The sequence below is a fragment of the Gekko japonicus genome, unplaced genomic scaffold (assembly GCF_001447785.1).
Source record: "Gekko japonicus isolate JY-2015 unplaced genomic scaffold, Gekko_japonicus_V1.1 scaffold1411, whole genome shotgun sequence".
Classification (NCBI taxonomy): domain Eukaryota; kingdom Metazoa; phylum Chordata; class Lepidosauria; order Squamata; family Gekkonidae; genus Gekko; species Gekko japonicus.
In genome coordinates this window covers 435,296-452,880 of record NW_015170323.1, presented here as the reverse complement: position 1 = coordinate 452,880, position 17,585 = coordinate 435,296, and the positions used below count along the sequence as shown (strand labels likewise).

Genomic DNA, 17,585 nt, shown 5'->3' with positions numbered 1-17,585 from the left:
GGCTCAATCCAGCGCTCTGGCCGAGCTCCTAGACTAGACGGGGCAATTCTCACACACACCCCTTCCTCCATAGAGTTTTCCCTCGGATGACCATGGCCCCACCCCCAGCGTACCCGGCGTGGTCGCATCACTTCCGGGTGACATGCACGTCGAGGTGGAGTTCCCCCTGGGGCCCGATCCGGCAGCGGCGGGGAACGGGCCTCTGGGGCAGGGGTTTCCCCGCCCCCCGGGGGGGGACTTGGCAAGCCTAGAGGAAAGTCCAGTACCATGGTGACTAAAGGGAACCTCCACATTCAGGGGCAGTCAACCTCTGAATCCTAGTACCAGGAGACAATATCAGGGGGAGGGCCTTGACTTCTATGTCCTGTTCTTGGCCCTCCAGAGGAACTGGTTGGCCACTGTGTGAGAAAGGATGCTGGACCAGATGGACCACCGGCCTGATCCAGCAGGGCTCATCTCATGTTCTCACCTTTGGGAGTGGTGCTGATTGGGCCGCCACTCCAGCTGCTCCGTCGGATTTCCTCGTAGGTAGACTCTGTCCGGAGAGATAGAAAGGGGGCTTGAATTAAACGAGGGAGGAGGGGTACCATTTCAGATTCAGTGAGGTGCATTTGTGGACGCGGCAACTTTCCCACCAGGGATCAACGGTGTGGGGAGGAAAAAATCTGTGATTTTCATGAGCATTTACTGTGGCTAAGAGTACATGATGCACTAGCCAGAAATGACTGTGCTCCTCAAGAATATTTGTGGGCTGAAAGATGGGAGGTCAAGGATGGGATTGTTGGATCAACTCGATTATCAGAAAGAGGAGTCTCAGACATTGGCTCGGATCCTGCTATATTTCCATGGGTGTAGTGGCAGTGGCCACGGTTTTTGCCAATTCTTTCCTCCCAGAGACACCCAAAACACACCCTGGAATTCTGCTCCTGAGTGACAGGGGAACCCAGGCTAATAGCTTAATGGGAGAATCAGCAAAAACTGCAGAATCCCGTGGACATCTAGACCCTGTTCTCCACCAGCAGGAGTGTCCGGACACCTCTCAAAAGCCGTTCCATGCAGAGTTCTTTACCACCATTTAAACGGTGTACAACCAAAGCACAGTGGCCAGATCTGCCTGCAGATCTCTACTAAGGCAGCTCCAGTATTCGGGTGAATGGACTGGATCGCTTGAGACAGCAAGTGACGGATCTCTCCTTTGAGAGCTTCGCCACCCTATTTATAAATGCCCAGCTGAGAGAAAGGTAGCACATCAGGGGGGAAGCTTCTAGCCTATAGCCACGTTTCCCTGTTACGTTAGCTTTCCGTATGCAGGGAATTTGACCCCGGAGGGCATCCAAACTTTCGCTCTCTTGCACCCTGTCTGATTGCAACCAAAGATGTACCATGTGATTCTCCCATGCGGGGTGACAGCCATTACTGCAGCCTTTCCTAAACGGTTCCCCCAGAGGAAAGATTGCAGGATCAAGTCTGTGGCCAGGTTTCCCCTGAGTCCCTGGGGCTTGCTCGCTAGCCTCATGAACTGGCCCTGTGTCGGGCCACAGACCTTCCAGGAAACCCAGTTCCAGGTCCCCCACCCCACCACCAGCAGCTTCTCCTTTGTTAGGGGCAACCATCTGCTCAGCTTACCGGTTTTAACTTGGGCCCTCGGTAGGGGTGGAGGTGGGGGTGGCTGCTGAGTGATTACGGGTGCAGACGGGTAGGTGAATGTGGGGCTGCCTGGACAGGGGAGGAGAGAAGAAGAGGCTGTTAGAGGAGAGGGGCCCAAAGAGTAACTGGCTTTCGTTTCCAAGATGACTGTGTGCTCCCATGGCTTTGAGACAATACTCAGATGCTCACGTGTTAGGGTTCTCAAGTCATACCTGGCTGCCAGCGGGGGGCTCCAGGGTCCGTCCCGGGATCTTCTGGAAGTGAAATCATCACGTTGTCAATGTGTGTGTGGGAGTGACACTCTAGTTTTTGGGCAAAACTCTATGGTTTGAGACCAATTTTACCATAGAGTTTTGCCCAAAACTAGAGCGTCACTCCCGACATCAGGGGCATGATGACATCACTTCCAGGTGACATCATTACATCATGTTTGGGGGCATTTGTGGGTGGGGTTTCCCCTGCCAGCCAGCCGGCTGGTGGCAGAAAGGGGCCTGCCAAAGCGGGGGAATCCCCGCCCAGCTCGGGGCCTAGTAACCCTATCACGTGTTGTCTTAGAAGAGGCATTCCCTTCTGTGTTGGCAGGGGCGTCATATATTTACTCCATTTGTACCCCAGCTTTTTCCTCAGTGGGGGACCCAAAATGCCTTCCCGCGTTCTCCCCTTCTTCATTTTATCTGCACAACAAACCCTGCAAAGGAGGTTAGGCTAAGAGTGACTGGCCCAAGGTCATCTGGCAAGCTTCCATAGCAGAGTGGGGGGGGATTCAAACAGGGGTCTTCCAGGCTTGAGAGCCAGTGTGGTGTAGTGGATAGAGTGGCAAATTAAAACTCTGGGCGACGCGGGTTCGAATCCCCGCCTCTGCCATGGAAGCTTGCTGGGTGACCCTGGGCCCATCACAAACCTTCGGCCTGGCCTACCTCACAGGGTGGTGGTTGTGGGAAAATGGAAGAGGGGAGGACAATATTCTGAGCTGCTTTGAGTCCCAACTGGGGAGATGAATGGGATATAAATAAATAAATGCAAATGCATCTTCCAGATCCTAGTCTCTTGGTCTGAAGCAGCAGAACAAAGTTTGAGCCTAGTGGCACTTTTAAGACCATCATATTTTAATTTTGGGTCTAAGCCAGGGGTCATTTCGTAGAAAAAGAGGTGCAGGAGCTCATTAGCATAACTCATTAGCATAACTCATTTGCATATGCCATGCCCCCTGACATCACTGGAAGTGCGTCAGAAGGCAACACCCACTGCTCAGGCTCCACTGGACTGTTTTGGATTGCTAGCTATTGGGGGGGGGACATGCAGATCTGTCCTTGCAGAGGAGGGAGAGCTTCTACCTGAATAGAACTTGGTCTTAAAGGCGCCACTGGACAGTTTTGGGCCGGGGGGCCGGGGGGGCGGCTCTGCAACTTACCTGGCTGCTTCTAGCTCTGACTGAGGGCTGCTGGGAGCAGGAGGTGGGGCTTGTTGCATGTGCCCACCCCCTGGGCTCTTTACTGCCGGAGCTTTGCTCCTGTGCGCTCCTGCAGGAAATGACCCCTGGTCTAAGCTTTTCTGTGCATGCACAGTTCTTCTAGTCCGGCCCTTTAACCATGATGCCGTGCTCACTCTCCCAAGATGGGGTTTGCTTCCTGCCATATTTGTAAATGTTTGCTTAAGAATTAATTTTTGGGTGAGCATTTTGTGTGTGTGTGTGTGTGCTTGTGAGCCTGGAAGTCACGGTAACTTCTGGCAACCCCTAGTGGGGCTAGGACATTTTTTCAAGAGGTGGCTCGATTGCCTGCCTTCGTGTCCCAGCCCTGGCATTCCTCGGAGGTCTCCCTTCCAAGTACTTGCCGGCTGACGAATCGATTAGGGACGGCTGCAAGGGCTTACTCTGGCGCAGGTACGAGAGGTGGGACAGCAAGATCTCCGCGTTGTACGGCGTGGTGAGTCGCAGGAAGCCCTCTTTCCCCAGCTTGCACAGCTCCTTGCCGTCCACGTGCTGGAAGAGGCCGTGGTCCACGTCCAGCAGGCTGTACTCCTTCACCGCCCAGTCCAGCCACTGGCGGACGTGATCGTGTGTCCAGACGCCGGGATCTGTAGGCGAGAGGTAAGGACGGGGAAGCAGGGCGGCCGCGGTGGCCTCTGAGCATGCACATTTGCAGATACGGGAGGTGCCGGGGCTCTACCCCACCTGGCAGCCACATCCTCCAACCTAGGTAGGGTTGCCAACTCCAGGCTTGGAAATCCCTGGGGATTTGGGGGAGCAGTTTGGGGCAGGAGCTGAACAAGGATGGGATGCTGTAGAATCTGTCATTCCGCCCCCCCCCCAGGGGTCTCTGTAGTTTTAGGGTTGCCAGCTCCAGGTTGGGAAATGTCTGGAGATTTGGGGGAGGGGTAGAGCCTTTGGGGAGTGGTATTTGGGGAGGAAAGGGACTTCAGCAGTGTCTAATGCCATAGAGTCCACCTTCAAAGCGGCCATTTTCTCCATCTCTGTTGCCGGGAGATTCGTTGAAATCCCGGGAGATCCCCAGACACCCCCTGGAGGTTGAACAGCCAATGCAAACTATACAAACAACCGCGATATAATTGCTAAGACAGTATTCTATGAAATGTTTTAACCTATTTACTATAAAGATCTTTAACATTAATAGATTTTCATGGTACACATGATTCCTCAATGATGAACAAAGTGCTTAGGTCAAATAACTGTGGGCAGGGCTATTTTTGTGCAGGAACGCACAGGAACGGAGTTCCGGCTGGCTCCCAAGTTGGCCACGCCCAGCAGGAACTCATTAGCATAATAGGCCACACCCAACAGCAGAAACCCATTAGGATTGGCTACGTTAGGGGTGTGTGGCCTAACATGCAAAGGAGTTCCTGCAACAAACAAGGTAAACAGAATAAGAAGCAAAAGGTGGGTGTGGCTGGATGAGCACACTTCTGGTAACGTGGGGGTGCGGCCTAATATGCCAATGAGCTGTGCTGTCAGGGGTGTGGCCCAATGTGCTAATGAGTTCCTGCTGTTGGGTGTGGCCTATTATGCTAATGAGTTCCTGCTGGGCTTTTTCTACAAAAAGAGCCCTGATCTGTCCGTATAGTCAAAGGATTGCCGAGAGGAGGGATTGCCACAAAGAACTTTGAATGGATGAAGAACTTGACAATTAGAAGTTCAGAGTGACTATAGGAATGGTTATTTGACCTAAGCACTTTGTTCGTCATTGAGGAATTATACGTACTGTGAAAATCCATCAACGTTAAAAATCTTTATAGTAAACACATTAAAAATTGCATAGAATAATATCTTAGTAATTATATCACGGTTGTTTGTATAGTTTGTATTGGTTGTCCGACTTCTCCCGTGATCTCTCATAATTTGTAACCACCCGGAGGTTGGCAACGCAAACCCTAAGAGACTTTCCTCCATTCCCAGTTGGGTGAGTGTGTGTGTGTGGCTGCGCTTATGCAGAAGAGTCAGAAAAGCACTCTGCGCATGTTTGAAGACACTCTCTCCTACGATCTCCGTTGTTCCAGTGCTGACTTTCAGCACTCAGAAGAGGCTCGGGACAATCTCCCGTGCAAATCAGGGAGGACCTAGGAGTAGGCTTGGGGGTGGATTCAGGGGTTGGAGGGGACACCCCGAAAAAAGTATAAAAGCTGCTTGGTAAACCAGCCACCATATGGAGGGCTGTGCTTTGTAAGGAAATATCAGCAAGGGATGAAGGGAGGGGTGGGTGCTGTTTATACTGACCTGCTGGGACGATGACCCTTTTCTCCTCACTGGGGGGGTTGGTTGGGGGGCTGTTGCGTGGGTTATTGTAGCCCCCTGGGTACGACAGCTGGGAGGGGTCCACAGTGCCTCCAGCCTTGTTCCTCCGGGTTACGCTACAGTCAACCGGCGACTGCCTGGGGGGAAGGAGAAGGGAGCTCAGTGGATCGGGCCCTCAGGCTCATCCCCAAAAACCGTGCTCCGTTTATTTATTTAAGACATTCATATGCCGCTGCTTCTAAGTCCCACTCAAGGCGGCTGAGCACATAAAACATAAAAATCACAGAACTTTTAACCGTCAGGGACCAGCACATTAAAAACATTAAAAGCATCAAAAGCACAAAATAAAAAACGACGCACATCAAAACTTGAACGGAACGTGCCCTTTGCATTGAGAAGATAACCATCTCTAGCTATAATGATCGTAGGGTACAATGCCAGAAGAGTCCTGCCTGGAAACCTAGAAAAGCCAGGGAAGGGGATGTGGCTCAGTGGTAGAGCCTCTGCTTGGCTTGGAGAAGGTCCCAGGTTCAATTCCCCAACATCTCCAGTTGAAAGGACCAGGCAGTTAGGTGATGTGAAAGACCTCTGCCTGAGACCCTGGAGAGCTGCTGCCCGTCTGAGTAGACAGTACTGACTTCAATGGTCCAATGGTCAGACACAGTATGAGGCAGTTTTCAAATTTCAGTGAGGAGACCGTGCCAGCCTTCTGGCTCACGGAAAAAATCCTTCCCTCCGTTGCCGATTTGCGCCATGTGCTCTTGTGAAAGCTCTGAGACCTGGAAGAGAACTTCCTGGTCGACTCCCCCCCACACACACACAGCCCTGCCATCCTTTCCTGAAAGTTTCCCTGTAAAATCCGATGCAGCCTTGACCCCTACGGACTCCTTCAGGCCTCCGCCCTCTGTTGACGCCAAGATGCTAATCCCAAGCTCTTTGGTCAAAGGGAAGTGAGTTATTTCCTGTGGGTTTCCGAACAGCCGCAAAACATGAGAGCAGAACATCCGTCTTGCTACCTGTTACGAGGATTCGGGGAAGGGTGAGAAGGCAAAACTGATGCCATCCCCAAGGGTTATTGCAGAAAGGGCCAGGATAGGATCGGTCACATCTCTGCACTAAGGAGTCCTACGCTTAAGTAGTAAGAAGATCTTGGCAGTCTCTAGCTATAAGGATCATAGGGTACAAGGACAGAAAGGTCCTGCCTGGAGACCTGGAAAAGCCAGGGGAGGGGCTGTGGCTCAGTGGTAGAGCATCTGCTTGGCATGCAGAAGGTCCCAGGTTCAACCCCCAGCATCTCCAGTTGAAAGGACCAAGCTGTAGAACAAATTAGCTTTTCACCTCCCCTGATCAGTTTGCAAGCATAGAACTGGTTTTATAACCCTACTAGGAAAAAGGCCCATTGTGGAAATAAATACAACGGCCTCTAGAAAGAGGATCTGGGCAGGTGCCCCGGCCTTGGACACTCAGTGTCAATTTGCTGTGGCGGCCTCAGCAGGGTATAATGACACTGAGTCCACCATTTTCTCCAGAGGAACTGATCTCTGCTACCTAAAGAACAGTTGTAATTTTGAGGGATCGCCAATCCTCACTTGGAGATTGGCAACGATGGTTCCTCAGAAGGGAATCGTTGGCTTGGAGGGTGGAGTCTATGGCTTTGTACCTGTCCAAGGTCCCACGCCTCCTGAAACCTCACCCGCTCCATCCCTCACATCTCCAGGAATTTCCCACCTGGAGTGGGCAACCCTGTCTCCTTCCCAGCCAATCAGCAACCTACCTTTATTTCCCCCTCACTCTTCAGCTTTCCACCCCCCACACACCTGCAGCCTCTCCCGTGCTCTGAAGCCCTGACTTCTACGTCACATTGGCTGTCATACGGGGGCCACCTCAGCAGCATATAAGGATACAGAGCCCACCATTTTCTCCAGGGGAACTGATCTCTGCCGTCTGGAAAGCAGTTGTAATTCTGAGTGATCTCCAGCCCTCACCTGGAGATTGGACACTTTTTACCTCAGAAGAGCAAACTGTTTAGAATGTTAGAGGCAAAAGCCAATCAAGTCGCATATGCAAACGACCTCTGTGTTCCAAGGCAAAGGCCAATGAGGCTGGATATGCAAATAACCTCTGTGTTCTGACTGGCTATGGGGGGGGAGAGGAACAGCAAAATGTTTAGAATGTTGGAGGCAGGACTCAGGCAAAGCAGCCAGTGGATAGAGAGACCCTCTGAATGACAGATCAGAGAGCGAACTGATTTTGGAGCGTGTGGAATGTTCTAGAGAAGTGCCACCACCATTCGGCTTTTATTTATAAGGGAGATTGGGCTCATTGGTCCAAAGGAAATTATACAGCAGCTCTCCAGTCTGAGTGGACACAGCATAATTTTCTTTGGACCAATGAGCCCAGTAGGGTTATAAAACCAGTTCTATGCTTGCAAACTGATCAGGGGACGTGAAAAGCTAATTTGCTCATGAACTCCATTCGCTGTCTTACTTCGACCTGGATTTTGTCCTAAGGCATCTGAAATTCTACATTAAGAAATTTCATGTTCACTGCCTTGGGGACCCTATTTGAGTGGGAAGGTGGCATATAAATGTCTTAAACAAAATAAATAAAAGTGAACTTTATGCTTCAGTAGCCTTCTGCTCTTAAGCAGAAATCGAAATTTCAGATTGTTTTCAAAAGAAAAGAAAAACTGGAGTGATCAAGAGAAAGCACTGCCTTTTTGACCGGCTGTTGCTTCTGCCACTTGGAATTGCAGTCTGCCATGGAGAAATCTAGCAGGTCAAGCTTTTTCCTGGTCTGACACTAAAATGATGAAGGGAACTGTTTAAAGGAGAGGAGCAAGGGAAGTAAAAACAGCTGACAACCATAGAGGGGAGAGCAGTTGGCACTGTGAGTTTACAGAAATAAAGACTGCAAGCTATCATTCCATTTTCCAAAAACACAATTTCCACTTTATGGCAGAGCCAGTTATACATATATTTTCTACTGCAGTAATCTATATTCCCAAATCTGTCATCATTCCCTTTCACCACTAGGGGGAACCAACAATACTTCCTCTTCCACCCACTGGCAAGCAACTGGAAGACCAGAGAGTGGGCCCTGGGCTGCAAACACAGGGCTGCCAACTTCTTTTCTGGCATGGCCCCTGCGCCTTTTAAGTGCAGCAGAAATTCAGCTGCCAAAGCTTTTGCTGTGAGGGAGGAGGCATGTCTCAGTGGGAGCACCTCTGCTAGACATGCAGAAGTGCAGTGTTCCCTCTAAGCTGAGTTAGTGTGAGCTAGCTCACAGTTTTTTTAGCCTCCGGCTCACGCATTTTTGTCTTTGCTCAGGAAGGACGGCTCCAGAGCAAACTAATTTACGCAGCAACCCAATCTCTCGCTCACAACTTTAATGACAGTAGCTCACAAAGTACAATTTGTGCTCACAAGACTCCACAGCTTAGAGGGAGCATTGGCAGAAGGTCCCAGATTCAATCCCTGGCATCTCCCATTGAGGACGAGGTAAAACAAAGTTTGAGTCCGGTGGCACCTTTAAGAACAGCAAAGTTTTATTGAAGGCATGAGCTTCCGTGTGCACGCAGACTTCTTCAGATACAGTGAAACGAAAGTTACCAGTCCATACATATAGCTAGAGGGTGAGCAGCAAATTAGCATCCAACTTCATGAAGATGTTTTAACAGATGCAAGGGCCAGACTGGAATAACAAGTCAAGTTTATATGGTCACCATTTGTTTGGATTTAATTTTTTTGGGGGGGAAACATGGTGAAACAAACAAATCTATCAAAATTGATGTGTAAATGTATCCTTCATTGTGGAATTACTACCAGTGAGACCTTTATGGCTCGATTTCAGCCCATTCATTCCCGGCTGCAGGAACTGAAACTGAAATTTGCTGCACTGCCCACTTTAACTGTTTTTAACTGGTTTGATTGTATTAATTTAATATTTGATATTTATTTTTGAGTCATTTTACACTGTAATGGAGTTTATTGTTGTGACCCACCCTGAGCCCGCTTGCGGGGAGGGCAGGATATAAATCGAAATAATAAATATAAGTAAATAAAGCTGAGAGTAATCAACGGAGACCCTGTTGTTACCCTCCATCCATCTCCTCTCAAGCATGGTGGTAACTAACAGCATCCTTTTCTTTGGGCTGCCCCTGTATAGCAAGCCTGGACTTCTTAGGGATCCCATAAAAATGTTAACTAGGGCTGACCCTGCTTAGCTTCTGAGCTCTGACAAGATCAGACTACCTTGGGCTATCCAGGTCAGGTCAGTATTGTCTACTACTATAGTAGTAGCCCACACCTTGAATAGAAATTTGCGGGTCTTAAAGGTGCCACTGGACTCAAACTTTGTTCGACTGCTTCAGACCAACACGGCTCCTCACCTGAATCTAAGGACCAGGCATTAGGTGATGTGGAAGACCGCTGCCTAAGACCCTGGAAAGGTGCTGCCAGTCTGAGTACACAATACTGACTTTAATGGGGTCAAAGGTCTGATTCTGTATAAAGCAGCTTCATATATGTTCACGTGCAACTGCAAATGTATGATGTGGTGGGAGAAGAAGAAGAGAAGAGATTGGATTTATACCCCGCCCTTCACTACCCAAAGGAGTCTCAGAGCGGCTTACAATCTCCTTTCCCTTCCCCTCCCCACAACAGACACCCCGTGGGGCTGAGAGAGCTCTTTCGAGGGCTGCCCTTGAGAGAACAGCTCCGAAAGAACTCATGACTGGCCCAAGGTCACACCAGCAGCTGCATGTGGAGGAGTGGGAAATCAAACCCAGTTCTCCCAGATCAGAGTCCACCGCTCTTAACCACTACACCAAACTGGCTCTCCTGATGAATACTTAATAGCCATATGGGCACAGAAGCCCTGCCAGAGAGAGACTGGCAACCCTTGCCGAGCGAGAGTTTCCCCAGATCGGATCCAAAGCCATCCTTGCTGACCTGCTGGAGCAGTTGACCTGCTCATTTTCCTGCTTCACCACGTGGCCTCTGTGGTTGTTCTGGGTTGGCCACTGGGGATCCTCCAAGCCGAGGCTTTCTTTGCCACCGTAGTCGTCCACCGAGGGCAGCTCTGTCTTCAAGAGTTGCGGGGGGCCGAAGGATGGGTCGAATATCGACTGGTCCTCGCTCACCACGGACAGCGCCTCCTGCAGGAGGGAGGGCAGCAAGACAAGACGTTAGCTTGGAGGGGCTTAAAGGTAAAGGTAAAGGTTCCCTTGCTCGAAAGCCAGTCGAATCCGACTCTAGGGTTGCGGTGCTCATCTCCGTTTCAAAGCCGAAGAGCCAGCGCTGTCCGAAGACGTTTCCGTGGTCATGTGGCCAGCATGACTAAACACCAAGGCGCAAGGAACGCTGTTACCTTCCCACCGAAGTGGTACCTATTTATCTACTTGCAATTTCTTGCTTTCGAACTGTTAGGTTGGCAGGAGCTGGAACTAGAGACAGGAGCTCACCCTGTCTTGCGGCACCCGGGTCTTGAACCGCTGAACTACTGACCTTCCACAGCCTGCAGTTCAGCGTCTTAACCACTTGAGAGGCATTAAAAGAACTGTGGGAGGAGGCAGTCAGGATCAAAGCAGGAAGACGGAGGGACTCAAGCTCTTTGAGAAGGTGGTGGCTCAGTGGTAGAGCCTTTGCTTGACATGGCAGGAAGTCCCAGGTTCGATCCCCGGCATTTTCAACGATAAGGATTAGGTAGGAGGTGATGTGGAAGACCTCTGCCTGAGACCCTGGAGAGCCGCTGCCGGTCAGAGTAGACAATACGCTGAAAGACCAATGGTCTGATCCAGTATAAGGCAGCTTCATGGGGACAAGATTATCCTGGGCCATGGCTCAGTAGTAGCAGAGGTCCAGATACTATTCCACATCCCAAAGGGTCCCTTAGGTACTTGGAAAGACCTTTCTCTGAGATCCTGGAGGGCCCCTGCTGGTCAGAGCAAGATGGACCAACATTCTGGTTCCATACAAGGCATCTTCCTCTACTGAGGTACCACACCCAACAGCAGAAACTCATTAGGATTGGCTACACTGGGGTGTCTGGCCTAACATGCAAAGGGTTCCTGCTACAAAAAAAGCCCTGGGTTTTGACAACAAGGTAAACAGAATAAGAAGCAAAAGGTGGGTGTGGCTGGATGACCACACTTCCGGCAACATGGGGGTGTGGCCTAATATGTTAATATGATGTGCTATCAAGGGTGTGGCCTAATATGCTAATGGGTTTCTGCTGTTGGGTGTGGCCTATTATGATAATGAGTTCCTGCTGGGCTTTTTCTACAAAAAAACCCCTGGTTTTTCCTAAACTCCAGCCGGTACCTTCTCGCCCTTAATTTAAACCCATTATTGGGAGTCCTATCCTCTGCTGCCAACAGGAACAGCTCCCTGCCCTCCTCTGAGTGACAGCCGTTCAAATACGAGCGCAATCCTCTCCCCCTTCAGCCTCCTCTTCTCCAGACCAAACCTTCCCAAGTCCCTCAGCCTTTCCTCATAGGGCTTGGTCTCCAGGCCCCCGATCATCCTCGTTGCTCTCTTCTACACCTGCTCCATTCTGTCCACATCCTTTTTGAAGTGAGCCCTCCAGAACTGCCCATAATACTCCAGGTGCGGCCTGGAGTATGAAACATGCAAGGATGTTTCAGCAGGTTGCTGCCAATTATTCAAAGTACAGGAGTCCAAATTGCCAAAGTTTCTCTAATCCAGCATCTTTTTATCCCACCCTTCTACCAAAAAGCTAAAACCACTATACACAATTCTTTGTTTCCTATTTTATACTCACAACAAACTTGTGATGTAGGTTAGGGTGAGAGAGAGAGAGAGAGAGAGAGAGTGGTTGACTCAAGGGCACCCAACATGTCTTGTGGCAGCGTAAGGATTTGAACCCAGGCATTTCAGATCTGAATCGAGTGATCCAGCCCAGGGGTCACCAATCTTTATGAGCCTGTGGACATATTTGAAATTCTGACATAGGGTGGTGGACACAGCCACAAAAAGGCCATCATGGGAGATGGAGCCGACGAGAGTCTAGGGTTGCCAACCTGCAGGTGGTGACTGGGGATCTCCTGGGATTACATCTGATCTCCCGGCAAAAGAAAATCAGTTCCCCTGGAGAAAATGGCTGCTTTGCAAGGTGGAGTCTATGGCACTATACCCTCTTGAAGCCCCTCCCCTCCCCCAAACCCCGCCCTCCTCAGGCTCCGCCCTCAAATCTCCAGGTATTTCCCAACCCGGAGCTAAACGAGACACGCACAACCCCCAAGAGCAGGAGACAAAAGGCGTAATTAAAACAATATATACATAGTGGGAATGAGGAAAGAGGGAGAATGAAACCGACACTCAGGCGGCTGCCACCAGTGTTCCCTCTAAGCTGAGTTAGTGTGAGCTAGCTCACAGTTTTTTAGCCTCCAGCCCACACATTTTTGTCTTAGCTCAGGAAGGAGGGCTCTAGAGCAAACTAATTTATGCAGCAGCCAAATCACTCGCTCACAACTTTAATGCCAGGAGCTCACAAAGTAGAATTTTTGTTCACAAGACTCCACAGCTTAGAGGGAACCAGCCTGCCACCAAAATGAAGGGATTTTAAGCCAATCGGCAGGACAGGAACCCTACCTTGCCCCCCCCCATTTTCCAAAAACACTTGGGGGGCACCATGCTGGAGACCCCCTGCTCTGGCTACTATACTCCACACTCTCTAATTCTCCACGAGACAAACAGAAAGAAGGCCTGAAAGAGAAAGCAACGTCTACAGAAATCTTTTTCTTGAGTTTCTGGAGGGGAAATGTGGTTTCATAAGTGACGTTAAGTTTTAATGTTGTTTTTAAAAAAGATGACTCCTTTGGCTTTTTAAACTGTGCTTTTAACGGTCTTGTTTCATGCATCGGTAGATCACGTCTTGAGCAGTGTTCCCTCTAAGATGAGTTAGTGTGAGCTAGCTCGCAGTTTTTTAGCCTCCGGCTCACACATTTTTGTCTTTGCTCAGGAAGGAGGGCTCCAGAGCAAACTAATTTATGCAGCAGCCAAATCGCTCGCTCACAACTTTAACACCAGTAGCTCACAAAGTAGAATTTTTGCTCACAAGACTCCACAGCTTAGAGGGAGCATCTTGAGGTATCTGTTTCACCATGAGTGTGTATTTAATCGGATTGTATGTACAGGCACCAAGCCTTTGGCACTTTAAGCTCCACACCCACACGAAGGGTCGGCAACTTCTTCTTTTTCTAATCTGGCTTTGCTCCTGTGTCTTGAGCCCAGTACGCAGATGTGCAGCGAAGGAAGCTCTCCCTATCGGGGAGATGAAAAGCTTTCTTGAGTTTGCATATCTTTTTTAAAAAAATGTTCTAAACCATCAAAAGAGTTTCAGGTAGGCCAGCTAGCGGGACAGACAATTGAAAATGAATTGGAAGAAACCATCAGAGCTCAGGGTAAGGGTGGCCGCTCCAGTCCTCCCCACCCAACAGAGAAATAGTACAGGCCCAGATGTTTGCACAGAGGCCTTTTGCAAGAAGAAAGGGTCAGAGCAGCAGGGACTGTGTGACTTAGATTAGGCGCGCAAAAATAGTTTTGCCTTGGGGAGGGGATAGTTCGCTTCCTGCCCAGCTTTGCACAGTCATCGCTCCTGTTTGAGGTTCACATGTGCACTTTGGGCCATGACTCTTGCTTGCTGAATGGGAACCTGCTGAAGCACACCTAAAAGCAACTCCATGTTTGAACCAGGCGTAGTGCCAGGCCAAGAGCTGGGAGAGCCAGGTTCGATTCCCGGGTGGACACTCGCTGGGTGATCTTGGGCCACTCGCTGATTCTCAGCCTAGCCTACCTCTCAGGGCTGTTGTGAGGATGGAATGGAGGAGGAGAGAATGGGGGTGTAAGCTTAGGGCTGCCAGCCTCCAGGTGGGGCCTGGAGATCTCCCGCTTTGACGACTGATCTCCAGATCACTCCCGCTAGAGGAAATGGCTGCTTTGGAGGGCAGACTCCATGGCATGGCACCATGCTGTGGTCCCTCCCCTCCACAAAACTTGTCCTCTCCAGGCTCCACCCCCCAGAATCTCCAGGCATTTCCCAACCCAGAGCTGGTCACTCTATAAAAGCTGCATTGGTGAAAAACAGGGTTTTAAATAAGCAAACGTATTTCCCCTCCCTAATGTAAAAGGCAAGATTCTTGCCTCAGTTAACACTGAATCAGTCTGCATTTTATTTTTTACATTTGGTATCTGCACATATAGATCATACGACTTATTTGTTTTATAGCCTGCCATTCTTGCTGAGACTAAAGTCGGATTACGGCGTTTTTTTGGAGAAATGCACTCATATTGTCAACAGGCCTGGAGAAAAACGCCCCGTCTCCAAAGGGAGACTTAAAGGTAAAGGTAAAGGTCTCCCTTGCTCGAAAGCCAGTCGAATCCGACTCTAGGGTTGCGGTGCTCATCTCCGTTTCAAAGCCGAAGAGCCAGCGCTGTCCGAAGATGTTTCCGTGGTCATGAGGCCGGCATGACTAAACACCAAGGCGTACGGAACGCTGTTACCTTCCCGCCGAAGTGGTACCTATTTATCTACTTGCAATTTCTTGCTTTCGAACGGCTAGGTCGGCAGGAGCTGGAACTAGAGACGGGAGCTCACTCCGTCTTGCGGCACCCGGGTCTTGAAAGACTTCAACTGCCCATTTCCATGTGTATTAAAGCTGTTGGGAACCCTAATATAGGCTCTCAGCTCATCAGCCTACCAAGAGGGGATTGGATAAACAGGTCCATCAGTGGCAGCTACCAGGTACATAGGAAACACTATGTCTGGGACAGGGATGCTCTGTATTTTTGGTGCGGGGGAGGGCCACAGTGGGAGGGCATCTGGAGTTCTGGCCCCGCTGGTGGACCTCCTGATGGCACCTGGCCACTGCGTGACACAGAGTGCTGGACCGGATGGGTCATTGGCCTGATCCAACATGGCTTATGTTCTTAGGAATGGAAAGCGTGCAGAGATGGGGTATGTGGGGAGGAAGCAGAGACAAAATGGAAAAATGAACCCGGGAATGAGTTAACCCAAATACATTTCTGCATATCCATTTCTAATCGCTTCTACGCAAGCTGCAGAAGGGGGCGGTAGATTGCACTGGACCATCTGAAACTGCAAGGTGGTGGGGTGTATGGGGGGTGCGAACCACATTCGAATGCTCCTCCACTTCATAAAAAAGATCACCCTGCAAAAAGAAGGGTTCTTGGGTAGCCCTTTGTCTGCTGTGCTAGACTTCTGTTGTGTGCTGTTGTTGCGTTTACCCTGGAACATTTTAAAAGACAGCCTCTCTTCCGTTCAGCCTGAAGTGGTACAGTCCACTCTAGAAGCTGGCCTCTGTCACCTCACTCGGTTACTCTGAGTTGGGGACATACCCGGAGATTTAGGGGGTGGAGCCTGTGGAGGGTGGGATCTGGAGAGGGATAGGACCTCGTTGGTATATAACTCCATAGAGTCCACGATCCAAAACAGCCATTTTCTCTACGTTAGAGATGTCAAACTCATTTGTTACGAGGGCCAGATCTGACATAAATGTCACTTTGTCGGGCCAGGCCATGTGTGCCATAAAATGTAATGCCAGGTACCGGAGACATAACCTGTACAAAGGACAGCAGCTGGTAAGCCCTCAATTGGTGTATCCTCACTGCAAGGCCTCATGGACTAGGAGGGTGTGTGTGAAGGAAAGAGCCAGTTTGGTGTAGTGGTTAAGTGCACGAATTCTAATCTGGGAGAACCAGGTTTGATTCCCCACTCCTCCACTCGCAGCTGCTGGATGACCTTGGGCAAGCCATAGTTCTGTCAGAGCTGTCCCAGAAAGAGCAGTTTGAGTCAGAGCTCTCCCAGCCCCACCTACCTCACACGGTGTCTGTTGTGGGGAGGGGAAGGGAAAGGAGTTTGTTAGCCGCTCTGAGACTCCAAGTGAAGGGCGGGGTATAAATCCACTCTTTTCTTCTTTTATATGGGCAGATTGGAGAGCCAGTGGTGCAGCACTGGGCGGACACTCTCACGCTGCTTGACTGCTGCAAATGAGGTTGTTCTACCATGCTGAAGCCAATGTTCCCTCTAAGCTGTGAAGCCTTCTGAGCAAAAATTCTACTTTGTAAGCTACTGCCATTAAAGTTGTGAGCGAGGAACTTGGCTACTGCATAAATTACTTTGCTCTGGAGCCATCCTTCCTGAGCAAAGACAAAAAGGTGTGAGCCGGAGGTTAAAAATATGTGAGCTAGCTCACACTAACTCAGCTTAGAGGGAACACTGGTGTGAACTACTTTCTATTGTTTGGAGACCAGGTGTCATGTGAGCCGCCCTGAGCCTTTGAGAGGGCGGGATATAAATAAATAAATAAAATAATTCTGGGAGATCTCCAGGCCCCACCTGGAAGCTGGCAACCTTAGCTACATAGGTAGACCCGGCCAGGGGCTTTGGAAAAGTTCCTTAAAAACAGGGCTCGGAAACAGTTCGGAAAGCACGGCAGGGAGGGGATCGACCGGCTGAGGTTTCCCTCGGCCACACAGTCAGGTTTTCCCACCTCCCTGCCTGGCTTGACAATGGAATTCCAGGGCAGTGACGCAGCCCCGGCTCAGGAAGCGCAGGGAGGAGGCTCCTTGGAATCAAAGCCCGGGCGGCCAAGCCCTGTCACGAACGCCATTTGCCTCTCAGTCTCTGGCGCTAACAAAGAATCAGGGCCGTATTCAGTAGCTACAGTTGTTATTCTTGAAATAAATATCTGCTCCCTTGGTGGAGCCGGGAGGCAGAGCCCTATGGGTTTACGGCAGGCTTGCCAACCTCCTGGTGGATCCTGGAGGTCTCCCGGAATTACAACTGATTCCCAGACAACAGAGATCAATTCTCCTGGAGAAAATGGCTGCTTTGGAGGGTGGAGTCTGTGGCGTCATGCGCTGCTGAGGTCCCTCCCAGTTTGGTGTAGTGCCAGTTTGGTGTAGTGGTTAAGTGTGCGGACTCTAATCTGGGAGAACTGGGTTTGATTCCCCACTCCTCCACTTGCACCTGCTGATGTGACCTTGGGTCAGTCACAAGCTCTGGCACAGCTGTCCTTGAAAAAGAGCAGTTTGTGTCAGAGCTCTCTCAGCCACACCCACCTCACAGGGTGTCTGTTGTGGGGAGGGGAAGGGAAAGGAGTTTGTAAGCCGCTCTGAGACACCTTTGGGTAGTAAAGGGCGGGGTA

The 17,585-nt window shown here is 50.3% G+C and overlaps 1 protein-coding gene across 1 annotated transcript in view; it reads right to left on the bottom strand.

Moving 5' to 3' along the window:
* The window catches only part of LOC107116209 (retroviral integration site protein Fli-1 homolog), a 50,620-nt gene that overhangs the window by 6,537 nt on the left and 26,498 nt on the right, over positions 1–17,585 (bottom strand). Inside the window, exons 2-6 of the mRNA XM_015418093.1 lie at positions 10,348–10,553; positions 5,378–5,532; positions 3,520–3,723; positions 1,627–1,716; positions 470–535 (exon numbers count right to left, since the gene is read on the bottom strand). Coding sequence (XP_015273579.1) covers positions 470–535; positions 1,627–1,716; positions 3,520–3,723; positions 5,378–5,532; positions 10,348–10,553 — 721 coding nt within the window. The remainder of the gene's footprint in view (positions 1–469; positions 536–1,626; positions 1,717–3,519; positions 3,724–5,377; positions 5,533–10,347; positions 10,554–17,585) is intronic.